The 12421-nt window shown below is 45.9% G+C and overlaps 1 protein-coding gene across 2 annotated transcripts in view; it reads left to right on the top strand.

Annotated features, from left to right (window-relative positions):
• LOC308468265 (LIM homeobox transcription factor 1-alpha-like) overlaps positions 1-12421 on the top strand; it is a 92277-nt gene that overhangs the window by 76106 nt on the left and 3750 nt on the right. For both annotated transcript variants that reach the window (XM_080990322.1, XM_080990323.1), the window contains 5 exons: positions 2344-2576; positions 4356-4513; positions 5963-6040; positions 9096-9246; positions 10508-10666. In XM_080990322.1, coding sequence (XP_080846448.1) covers positions 2344-2576; positions 4356-4513; positions 5963-6040; positions 9096-9246; positions 10508-10666 — 779 coding nt within the window. The remainder of the gene's footprint in view (positions 1-2343; positions 2577-4355; positions 4514-5962; positions 6041-9095; positions 9247-10507; positions 10667-12421) is intronic.

The following is a 12421-nucleotide window of genomic DNA, read 5'->3' as shown; positions in this document are numbered from 1 at the left end:
GAGCATGTGGGATAGTAGGGACCGTGCTCAGCATTACACGAAGAAGGACTGGCCTGTGCAAGAGGAATTGGTGCCTTGCAAAAAAAGGAACGTCATCAATGACCCTCTGGTGGACAGAGACAGAATACTCTTCCCACCGCTGCACATCAAGCTTGGCTTAATCAAGCAGTTCACCAAGGCTCTGGACAAGGATGGTGACTGCTTCACTTACTTGTGCCAGGCTTTTCCAGGATTGACCATGGAGAAGTTGAAAGCTGGCATTTTTGATGGTCCTCAGATCTGTCAGCTCATCAGAGATCCAGAGTTCGGAAAGTCAATGAACGAAGTGGAACTGGAAGCGTGGAAGGCATTTGTTCTGGTAGTGAAGAACTTTCTTGGCAACAATAAGGCCAGAAACTACGCAGAACTTGTCAACAACATGCTGACTGCTTTCAGAAACCTGGGCTGCAACATGAGCGTCAAGATGCACTACCTATTTTCTTTTTTCTTTTTTTAAATGCTATTTATTAAAGTTTCAATAAAAGATTAAACATAAAACATAAAAAAGAAATACACAATTCAAAAATACACAATACATAATCCAAAAAAGAAAAAAAGAACAAAAAACAAAAGACAAAAAAGAAAAAAGAACAGTTAAGAACAATATCACCTTTTCATCTCCATTTTTAAATTTACTTATTTTCTGGACCTCCTCATACCTCCCTCTTTTGTATTCCAGTTCAAATTGTTTGTCCAGCAATTTCTTTCCCTCTTTTTTAATCCCAATCTTTAATCTTAATATAATATAACATTAAAGTTTTACCTCTTAAAAACCAAGTTTCCATTTCCTTAAACTATTTTCACATATGGACCGGTTTCCTGAGAACCTGGGTTCAATGAGTGACGAGCAGGGGGAGAGATTCCATCAGGACATGAAAGAGATGGAGACCAGGTATCAGGGTCGCTGGGACGCAGTCATGATGGCTGACTACTGTTGGACTCTGAAGAGAGACCTCCCTGCTGCTGAGCATTCCAGGAGTTCCAAGAAACGGAAGTTCAAGCCCTGAAGTTTGAAAAATGGTGAAGCAACATGCAATTTACGTGTACTTACCTTTATCAATGCCCACCATTCAGTTTACAGTAAACCTGACCTGATGGCGAGAAACGGATGCCATTTCCTGATTCAGCAGTGCAAAAATACCCTAAATCAGTTGTAGAAATCTAGACAACATTCAAAAAGTAAAAAATTGTTGCCCAGTGTTACACTTCCCTTAAATTGGAGGAGCTAAACCCTTGCAAGGAGTTCCAAGCAGAGAACTTGCCCCATCATTTCCCTCATAATCGTCGATCAGGATTTGTTTTCGTTTATGTTTAGGAACCTCAGTAAGAAAATTATTATGTGTCCAGCAATCTGGATTTGACTAAATCAAAGCAAAAGCCAACAATAAACAGTTAACTATTTATTATTTCTAAAACATACAGATAAATCAAAGTAAAATAAAGGGAAAGCCATAGGCCTTGCCACCTTACAGTGAAGTAAAGATGGAACAAGAAGTTGCCTTGGCAAATGTATTTTCCCAAACCTGTGTTTGCTGAGATAACAGATGTGAGTATGGATGAAGCATTTGCTCAAGAGAATCAGCTGGCAGGGAAGATGGTCAGCCCATCGCTTTCTTGCTGATTCTCCCCTACAAACCCATGGAAGTGGTACAAAGAGCCCTACGGGATCTAATCCAGCATCTTGTGGTCACAATGGATGAGAGACGCTCTGGGGGGAAATATATATAAGCAGCTCTGAGCTTCTTAGACGATGAGCAGGGCAGGTAAATCCTAGCTTGGGATTTGGATTTCTTTTTCTTTTTGGCTGAGGGCTTGCATAGCCATGGTTCATTCAGACCTGGCACGTCTGAACGAACCATGAAAACAAAATGGTTGGTATGTTTGCAGGCTCTGGGGGCAAAGCCACCCCAGCAGAGAGTGGTGGTGAAGCAGGAACTAGCTTTGCCTCTTGCCTTCCTGGTAGCTGGCCAGGCTGAGTTGACATCTATCACCCGAGATCCTTCCTTAACAAATGGCCAAGTCTGTCCGTCTGGCCTGAGGTAAGTCAGACTCACTCATGGCTGATCAGATAGGAAAATCTTCAGAAATTGGAAAAGAGTTCCAGATTCCAGGCTGCTGATGTGCCACACCTTATTAACACACCCAGGAATGTATGTAGGTTCACCAAGCAAATGTAGCTGCACACAGGTAGGTACACCAAGCCTAGCAAAAATGGACTAGTAACTTAGGTGGACTTCCTTGCAAGGGTGGTCTCTTTCCACCATATTTGCTTTGCCTCAATGTCTGGCTCCCCTTTTTTCTCAGGCTCTTCCAGACTAAATGCAGTGGTTGCCTCAAAGCAGTGGCTCCCTCAGAGTTCATCATGCGGGTGCTGGAAAACGTCTATCATGTCCACTGTTTCTCCTGCTGTGAGTGCGAGAGGCGGCTGCAGCGTGGCGATGAGTTTGTACTCAAAGAAGGGCAGCTGCTTTGCCGCAGTGACTATGAGAAGGAGAGAGACATGCTGAGCGCCATCAGCCCCGCTCCCACCGAGTCAGGTGAGAGGCAAGAGCAGTGAGACCTTCTTTGTAGGGATGGAGGCAAATGTCTCTGAGCATGGGCAGAGTCACCACTCCAGAGTCCTATCACCAGCTCTCGGGCATCCGAGGCCACATAAGCACAGTCCTATGTAGGAAAATGGATACCATGCCCTCCCACTCTAGTTCCAAATTTGCCATCCACAAAGCCCCCATCTGCAATCCAAATCACACTTCTGTGGGGCGGGGCAGGGGAAACCCAACAAATTCAGGATGATTTACTTCTGAATAGCCATGCTTAAGAATGCAATGCACGAAGTTCCTGTTTCAACCAGTAACAACAAGGCTTTGTGGCATCCTCCTGTGAAGCTGCTGACCTTAGATAAGGGGCTAGAATGAACAGGTGCAACCTTAAAAGACAGAGGGTTGTACCCAAAGCTACTCCTACTTAGAGCAGACCCACTGAAATGAATGAACCTATGTTCTAACATGTTCCTGTCCATGCAGCAGGAGCCTGAGGGGCACCCTCCTCCAATGTGTGCATGCCGTGTCTCCACTCGCACTCGGTCCAGGCCTCCTCCGCTGCGCCATCTCTGCACCCATCTCACTGCTTGCATGCAGCACTGGCTCACAGGAGAGGCAGGGGCCGTGGCATCCTCCCAGCGGAGGCAGTGCTCAGCTCCTCAGAATGGGGCAAAGGGGCTGTCGCAGCCGACCCTCCTATGAGCCAAGGTGAACCGACTGCCTCAGGCAGCAGAAGCCCACCAGGCAGTGTTCAAACACACCCGCCAGGGAAGCAGAACCAACAGTGGCAGCGGAGTTTGGTGAGATCTCACAAGAGTTCTCTAAAATCTCATGAGATCTTGTGCAGAGCATGGGATGTCATGAGATTTTTGTGAGCTCTCACTAGAAGCAGGCACGGCTGTTTTGCAGTTGCTGCCACGCAACCCAGGCAAGGCAGGCTTCGGCCGGGGGGGGGGGCAGTTGCAGAGCTGCAGTGGGGCAGCATGTTCCCCTTGGCCACAAGTAGCAAAATGCAACGTTGAGCCTCTGGCGGCAGCAGTTGGCTCAATGCCACCTCAGCCTGACATCTTCAGGAGAAGGCTCAGGAGTAAACCTGACACCAATCTGGAGTGGAGTCCCTTCCGGCAACTCCTGCCACCAAGCTGGTGCCAAATGTGTTGCTCTGCTTTCCTTTGGACCACCTCAGCAAGGCCAAGAGGGGGTCTTGTCATCTGGACAGTCCAAGACCTCCATCCACACTGCCCAGGCTTGTGCCCCAAAGAGACCATGCTTGTTTGTTGCAGCAAAAGCAACAAAAATCTTGCGGCCCCTTAAAGATGAATCAGTTTTTTAATGCCATAAGCTTTTGCAGCATCTGACGGAATAGACTCTGGTCCACAAAGGCTGGTGGCATTTAAGGTGCCGCCTCAATTCTCATTTGTAAGGCTTCTCATTAAGATGAAATAAATAGGAGACCTAGTCAGTATACGTGCTAGCAATGCTAATTTACTGGTATATTTTCCCTGGGGGGCTTCCAGATGTTGTTGGACTCCAACTCCCTTCAGTCCCACCCAGCTTGGCCAACCGAAGGATAAGGGGAGACATATTTTGGCAACAACTGGGGAGCTGCAGGTTCCCCATCCACAGCACAGATCCCTGAGGCAGGGGCTCCCATGAGAGAAGTGACCATGAGGAGCGCCTGCGTTTCTTGAAGGGGGCAGGACAGAGAAGCTGTCTCCCACTAGGCACCCAATGTGGGGGGATCCTGAGTCCGGTGTTTTCCTTTTCCCTTCATAGTGAAGAGTGAGGATGAGGATGGGAGCCACCCGCAGGGCAAAGGCAGCGAGGAAGCCAAGGACCACAAGCGCTCCAAGCGGCCACGGACCATCCTCACCACACAGCAGCGCCGTGCCTTCAAGGCCTCCTTCGAAGTCTCCTCCAAGCCCTGCCGGAAGGTCCAGTATCACGGAAGATCCCTTTGCATGGGGGGGGGGGGAATAAGAGAGTTTCCCCGCCCTCTCCTCCTGTCCCCCCTCCCCATTGGCTGTTGGGGGTGGGAGAACCCCCAGAACACCCGGGGGGTCAGGGGAGAAGACGGCAGATTTTTGCCTTAGGCAAGCAGTAATGTTTGCACGGAAAAAGTGGCGTAGCAATATCTTGAATTCTTCCCATAGGATTGGGGAGAGATTAATTTTAGTTCACATTTTGATATCAACCTATCTTTTAATGCAAACCTCATTTTAATGCAAAATATTACATGAACTGAAATGCAGCTATTCATCAAAATTCATTCAGCTCTGATCCAGTTCTCCAACTAATGTGTCAAAAAATGCCTATATATATATATATATATATATATATATATATATATGGAGAAAGTGTGCAATTATTAGTATTAGTATTGTATACCACCCATCTGGCTGGGTTTCCCCAGCCACTCTGGGCAGCTTACAGCATACATAAAACATAGTAAAACATCAAACATTCAAAATGCATTTGTTGTCATCAATTTATTAATTGCCTTCTAAACCTCCATTCAAGGCAATAAGATAATTTTTAAAAGTTTTTTAAACAAAACACTTAAAGCAAGACGCAGACCACAACAAGCCCACACTCAGCTCACAGAATCATAGAATCTGAGAGCGGGAGGGACCAGCCAGTGTCATGTCGTCCGACCCCCCCAATGCAGGCATCTCAATATGCAACCCCCCCATCCAATTTGAAACCAGACCAGACCCTGCTTAGCTTTGCAAATGTTAGGGGGGGAATTGTTTATAAAAGTGTCTGTTAGGAGAAACGTCACTAAACTCTGACAAAATTTCATGGGAACTTTGTGCATTTTTAAACAAATCACAAGCTGGAAATGTGGAGAACTGAATTTAAGACTGGAAGATAAAAATAAAGGGTGAGAGACCAACATTAGTTTTGTCGATCCCTACCCGCAGACAATGTTGTAGGCCATGGGTAGGCAAACTAAGGATCGGGGGCCTGATCCAGCCCAATCACCTTTTAAATCCAGCCTGTGGACGATCCGGGAATCAGCGTGTTTTTACATGAGTAGAATGTGTGCTTTTACGTATTTAAAATGCATCTCTCGGTTATTTGTGGGGCATAGGAATTCATTCATTTTTCTTCTTCAAAATATAGTCCGCCCCCCCACAAGGTCTGAGGGACAGGGGACCAGCCCCTGCTGAAAAAGTTTGCTGACCCCTGTTGTAGGCTGAACAAGCCCCACTTTCAGCCCTGAGGAGTTGGAGGCGGGTAGATTGCTTTCTTTTAGCAATCAGGTGTGGGGAGAGGAGAACCTGCAAATCCTTTGGCAGCGCATAGCATCTCTTAGCCCCAACCTGAGAGGGATGGAACTCTTTTTAACCAGACGCTTTTCCACTCTCCACGCTGGGCAGGTGAGGGAGACGTTGGCAGCTGAAACAGGCTTGACTGTTCGGGTGGTACAAGTTTGGTTCCAGAATCAAAGGGCCAAGGTGAGTGATGGCCTCAGAGCTTTACATTTGAGTGGCAACCTATCTCTGACTAAACAGGAGGAAGGAGAAGGGGCATCTCTCCCTGCCAGAGTCGGGCAGGGGAAGGGGGTGCAGTGGGGACGGGCCGCCCCAGGTGTCACCACTGAAGGGGGTGACAAAATGTCGGGCGGCACTCACCGCGGGGCCTGCAGCGCACCCAAGCCATGCGTCTCTCCTGGGAGTGACACAGTGGCTTCGGCGCCCGCAGGCTCCACGCTACCCCAAACGGTCTGACGGTGCCTCCCCCACAGCTGTAGGGCGGCCGAGTGGGAGGAGGCAGGCAGACCCCTTGGAGGCCCCGCAGAGCGTCCTGACCCAGCTCGCCCTGCCCCCGTGGGCAGCTGGTCCCGCCCCTGGGCACAGGGCACGCACGCCTCCCAGGCGCCCAATCAGCTTGCTCCGCCGCTGGCCAAAGTTATCCAGGGCTGTGAGGCTGGAACTCTCTCTCTCTCTTTTTTTTAAAATGATATTTATTAAAGTTTCAAAAAATACAAGAATTGCACAAAAACAAAAAGTAAAAATACAAGGAAATACAAAATACAGAAAAAAGAATAAAGTTTTTAAGATATAACAAAAAAATGAAAAATAAAAAGAAACATACAAAATAAAACAGTTAAAAACACGTTAATTTTCCATAGCCTATCTTCCTTACACTTATTTCCCCGGACCTCCTCGTACCTCCCTTTTTTGTATTCCAGTTCAGTTTGTTAGATCAGCAAATCCTTACCATTAAGCTTTTACCCATTTGTAAACCTTTTTTTCGTATCTCTTAAAGCATTACAGCTGGAAACCACTTAGTTTCTATTCAACATCCTTCTAAGATTCCTTAATTTTACAACATTTCTGTAAATAGTCTTTAAATTTCTTCCAGTCTTCTTTCACCGACTCTTCTCCCTGGTCTCGGATTCTGCCCGTCATTTCTGCCAATTCCATGTAGTCAATCACCTTCATCTGCCATTCTTCCAGAGTGGGTAGATCTTGTGTCTTCCAATACTTTGCAGTGAGTATTCTTGCTGCTGTTGTAGCATACATAAAAAAAGTTCTGTCCTTCTTTGGCACCAATTGGCCGACAATGCCCAGAAGAAAGGCCTCTGGTTTCTTCAGAAAGGTATATCTAAATACCTTTTTTATTTTGTTATAAATCATCTCCCAGAAAGCCTTAATCCTTGGGCACGTCCACCAAAGGTGAAAGAATGTACCTTCAGTTTCTTTACATTTCCAACATTTATTATCGGGCAAATGATAGATTTTTGCAAACTTGACTGGGGTCATGTACCACCTGTATATCATTTTCATAATATTCTCTCTTCTCTCTTATTATTTCATAATATTCTCTCTTAAGGCATTACATGCCGTAAACTTCATACCTGTGGTCCATAACTGTTCCCAGTCAGCAAACATAATATTATGTCCAACATCTTGTGCCCATCTTGTGCCCATTTAATCATAGCAGATTTCACCGTTTCATCCTGAGTATTCCATTTCAACAGCAAGTTATACATTCTTGACAAATTCTTAGTTTTGGGTTCTAACAGTTCTATTTCTAATTTTGATTTTTCCACCTGGAAGCCAATTTTCTTATCCAAATTATATGCCTCCATTATCTGATAATAATGAAGCCAATCTCTCACTTTGTTTTTTAGTTTCTCGAAACTCTGCAATTTCAATTTGTCTCCTTCTTGTTCCAAAATTTCCCAATATTTTGGCCATTTGGCCTCCATATTGAGCCTTTTCAGAGCTTTCGCTTCCATCGGTGACAACCACCTTGGGGTTTTATTTTCCAATAAATCCTTGTATCTTATCCAAACATTAAACAATGCTTTCCTGACAATATGATTTTTAAATGCTTTATGTGCTTTGACCTTATCATACCATAGATATGCATGCCATCCAAATACGTTGTTAAAACCTTCTAAATCCAAAATGTCTGTATTTTCAAGAAGTAGCCATTCTTTCAACCAGCAAAAAGCTGCTGATTCATAATAAAGTTTAAAATCTGGCAGGGCAAATCCACCTCTTTCCTTTGCATCAGTTAATATCTTAAATTTTATACTGGGCTTCTTGCCCTGCCAGACAAATCTAGAAATCTGGAACTCTCAGGCCTCTGAGCAACACACAATCCCTGACCATTATTAAGAGGAGGAACACCTTTGGCTGTCAAATTCTGGCTCTTATCCCAAATAGGCCCCTAAACGTTTAGAAAGGTGGGCTATAAATGCTGAAACAAACCAAGAGCGCACACTTTTGGCAATTGCAGCTGTGCTCTCTCCATTCCTAGAGCACAACTGCCTATGCTTTTGCCTTGGCAAGGGCTCCTGTGCCAGGCAGAAATTCACCAGGTCTTCCTCTCAGCATTCCTACTTATTCAAGCTGGGATTCCTGCACTTGTTGAATTTCTGCCTGTCAGGAAGCTATTAAGGGCACAGGAACTGTACAAAAACCCAGCAAAAAAGAAGTGGCAACCCTTGCTGAGTCTGGTGTTTTAGAGTTGCTTTTAAATGTGGGTGCAATATGAATCAGTGCCAATTTTATTCACTGGCCCAGCAGCAATGCCTTGAGCTGTGGTTTCTGGTCTGCAGGAAGTAGCCAGAGAACAATATTTATCTCCCTGTTGTGGAAAACCACATCTTTTGCTATTATCGAAGATAATTCATTACACTTCAGCCAAAGTTCTCTGAGCAACTTTACAGAGCAGCATCATGCCTGCTGACTTCCTCAGCTTAAACCACGGTTAAAACTTAAGGAGTAGTCTATCTTAAGGGGCCGTCTTTCTGCCTTCCTTCCTTCCTTCCTTCCTTCCTTCCTTCCTTCCTTCCTTCCTTCCTTCCTTCCTTCCTTTTCTTCTTGGCAGCTGGCAACCTTAGTTGGTGCAGCAGTGGCGGGAGGGGAGGAGAGCATCCGATGCAAGGCAGGGGCAGGTGTGTGGCACTGGCCTCGGAAGGGGACAGACCCCCTCGCCCCAATTTAGGAGGGGGATTCTGTCCTCCCTTCCCCCTTTTGTTGCACCCCTGCCCAGGAGCATCCGTCCTCCTCCTTGCAGATGAAGAAGATCGCCCGCAGGCAGCAGCAGCAGCAGCAGCAGGAGCAGGAGCAGCTGGGCAATCCGCGCCTGGGCACCGGAAGGGGGACTGGAAGGAGCAGCAGGCAAAGCAATGAAGACAGCGAAGGTGAGAATCTCTGGCGGAAACTCGAGGGCACCTGAGTCCCTTGGTGTCAGGAGCTGGAGTCAGGCGGAGGTCAGCAACAAAACAATAAAGCACCGATGTCAGTGAAGTTAACTCAAAGAAACAAAACATCTCAGGGCTAGTGGTCACAGCAACGCTTCCCAGCAGGTCTTGCCCCAAAGAAGCCATTGCAAGGACTGAAGGTCCCTGCCTTCCCACCACTCTCTGAGGCTCCTTCCCCAGCAGCCAAAGGCTCCGTTAGTAATTACTATAAACGAAAGAGAAATACAGTGCATCTCACCATGAGACCATGAACAGGTGAGTGCCTCTGTGTGCATCTGCTCAGTTACAGAACAGTAACCTTTGTTGCACATTCAGTGGGAGAGCAAACATACCATTTTTGTAACTTGCAGTCTATATTTTAGCCCTGGTTTATGCCATCAAAATAGTGTATTCTAATTAAACAGCTCTGGGTCCCGTCCCGTCCCATCTGCCACCCCACCCCCACCCCCACCCCAGGATTGGGTTACTGTAGAAGAATAGGAATCTGTGCACAAAATAGAAATGGCTTTAACTCACCAGTTTACATTTGGGATTGTGGGTGTGGCATTGTGAGGATACTGGCGCCTCCGGAGAATCTGTGGCCCTTCAGATGTTGGTGGACTGCATCCCTGACTGCATCCCATCATCTTTCTGCTGGCCCTGCTGGTGGCCGGTGCTGATGGAAGTTAGAGTCCCACAGCACCAGAGGGTCAGTGGTTCCATCCCCACCCACCCCAGTGTTAGAGAGAGCTACAATCCCCAAGATTCCCTGGAGTGAAAGTAAAGTGTGGACAGGCACACAGAGCTCTGAAGTCCTATCAAAAGCTTCATTTGACTTCTGAGGAATCAGCAGTCTCCGCTCATACTCTGCAGCTGTGAGGGACAGAAACTTGCTTTAAAATAAATTAAAATGAAATACTGGTTATCAGGAGATGGCTATACATGGCCTTCCAAATTGTCTATTCACAACAAAGATATGGAACAGCAATTATTGATCATAGCAGCAAACCTGCATTCCCCAATGTCTGTCTTTTCTCCAGGCTTGGCTGTTTTAAGTGCTGTTTCAGAGAGGATGTGAGAGCCAAGTATTTAAAAAAATAAAACAGCTTTTGAGAGGACAGAGTAGTTTCAGTAACTTAGTTGTTACTTAAACACACACAGAGTGTTATTACTAAATCCAAAGTGTTCGCTGATAGGCTTCCCCCCTTCTTTGCTTCAACAGATGGTGCCAGTGTGCATGGAATCGAGGGTCTGATGGTGCCATACTCCAGGATTGCCCAACAGCAGCTGCTTCCCCTGGATCAGAACAGCTACAGCACAGACTTGTACCGGCAAGGACTCACCCCACCCCAGCTGCCAGGAGACCATCTCCACCCCTATGGTGAGCTTCTCCAGAGGAATCTGCTATGAGCATGTGCTGTGCACCAGACCCCTCTGTCACACTTTTCCTACAGATACATAATACTCCTGCACAGTTTTTTCTGCCAGTGGGTGCATAGCAGAAGTAAAAATCTCCCTCCATGGATGTTGGTGGCAAGGAAATGAATAGGCATAAAAGGAGAATTCCCTGGATGCCAAGATCCAAGTCTGGGGCAAGCACTCTTTGATGAGAGAACCTAGGCAGAAATTTAAAATCACAAAATATGCAGCAAAGCATGGGAATATAGACTGTTAGACCTTTAAAATAAGCCCTTAGAAGTTCCAAAGCTTCCTTCTTCCCCTAGCATAGATTAAAAACCACACATTTGGTAAGTGAAAAATGGTTTACTTACAAACTCTCCAAAGGTCATATTCATGTTCTTTTCCATACAGCATTCAAAAAAAGTTGCACAGGCAGTAAAACCTAGTTTAGTTACAGTGGTGAAAGTTCCTAAATTATTGGGTATAGGAACTCAAGAGAGGCTTGTAAGAGCCATGTGGTCTGAGCTGCAACAACCAGCTCAAACCTCCTCACACACTGAGCTTCTTAGGTAGATGGAAGGGAACAAAGGCTTGACACTTAGTTCCTCCTAAGGTGAGCTAAGCCTGTCAGGACAGCTTACTCTATAGTCCTAACCCTTTCATGCATTAAACATGTTGGTTATATGAGGCTGGTTATCCCACAGGATGTTCATGACACATGGTGTATGTGACCTGTGAAAGTTAAATAATTATTTTTACAGTGGCCCTCAAAATGAAAGACCGAAGACGGAAATGGCCCTGGCTGTGCCTGTTGCTGTTCCTCATCTTTCTTGCTTCCGAAGGCCACACCAGACATTTAAAACAGTATCATGCCACTTTAAACAGTCATGGCCTTCCCCAGAGAATTCTGGGAACTGTAGTTTGCCAAGAGTTGTTAGGAGACCCCTTTTCCCCTCACAGAGCTACAATTTCCAGAGTTCCCCTGGGAAGAGAGATTGATTTTTCAACCACCCTGAGAACTGTAGCTCTGTGAGGAGAAAAGGGGTCTCCTAACAACTCTTAGCAAACTCCAGTTCCCAGAATTCTTTGGGGAAGGCCATGTCTGTTTAAAGTGGCGTGATACTGCTTTAAAGGTATATTGCAGATGTGGCCTTTGGGGGGATCCATGACGGCTTAAAGTGGCATGGTGCCTCTTTAAAAATGATGGGGCCAAAGTAAGATTCCCTGAGGGCCAAACTGAATGTTGGCCTCTTGTTTCTACTTACCATTTTTGTGAGAATGTCGCCATTCACCGAATGATGTCCATGTGGCTTTCAAAATAACCAACACTCATTTTGTTTCAAGTTATATCCTGGTTCATTCCAGTGGTGGCGTTAAATGGGATCAATGGTGATGGTGTAAATGCCACTGTGCTTTGTTTGCCATTGGCGTTTGCCTGTGAAAGGGGAGCTGAGGAATAAATTAGCCAACAGGCAAAGCCATAATGGTTTAAGAGGAGCGAGAAGAGTGTACAGATAATCACAAGGCTTTTGACTGGACCTTTTGCTCATATTGCTTAGAAATGTTTTTAGATGTGCTTGGGTGTTTTGAAATGTTTTAGTTGGTCTTTAAAATATTTTTAAATATATATATTAAATTATATTGCTTTAACTTGCTGATGTTTGTCATCCTGGGCTCCTTTGGGAGGAAATGTGGGGTAGAAATTTAATCCTCCTCTCTCTGTGGGCTCAGTTGG

Source organism: Podarcis pityusensis (assembly GCF_964106645.2).
Source record: "Podarcis pityusensis genome assembly, chromosome: 2".
Taxonomy (NCBI): domain Eukaryota; kingdom Metazoa; phylum Chordata; class Lepidosauria; order Squamata; family Lacertidae; genus Podarcis; species Podarcis pityusensis.
Note: the sequence above shows the minus strand (reverse complement) of the source record. Positions and strands in the feature narration are given on the sequence as shown.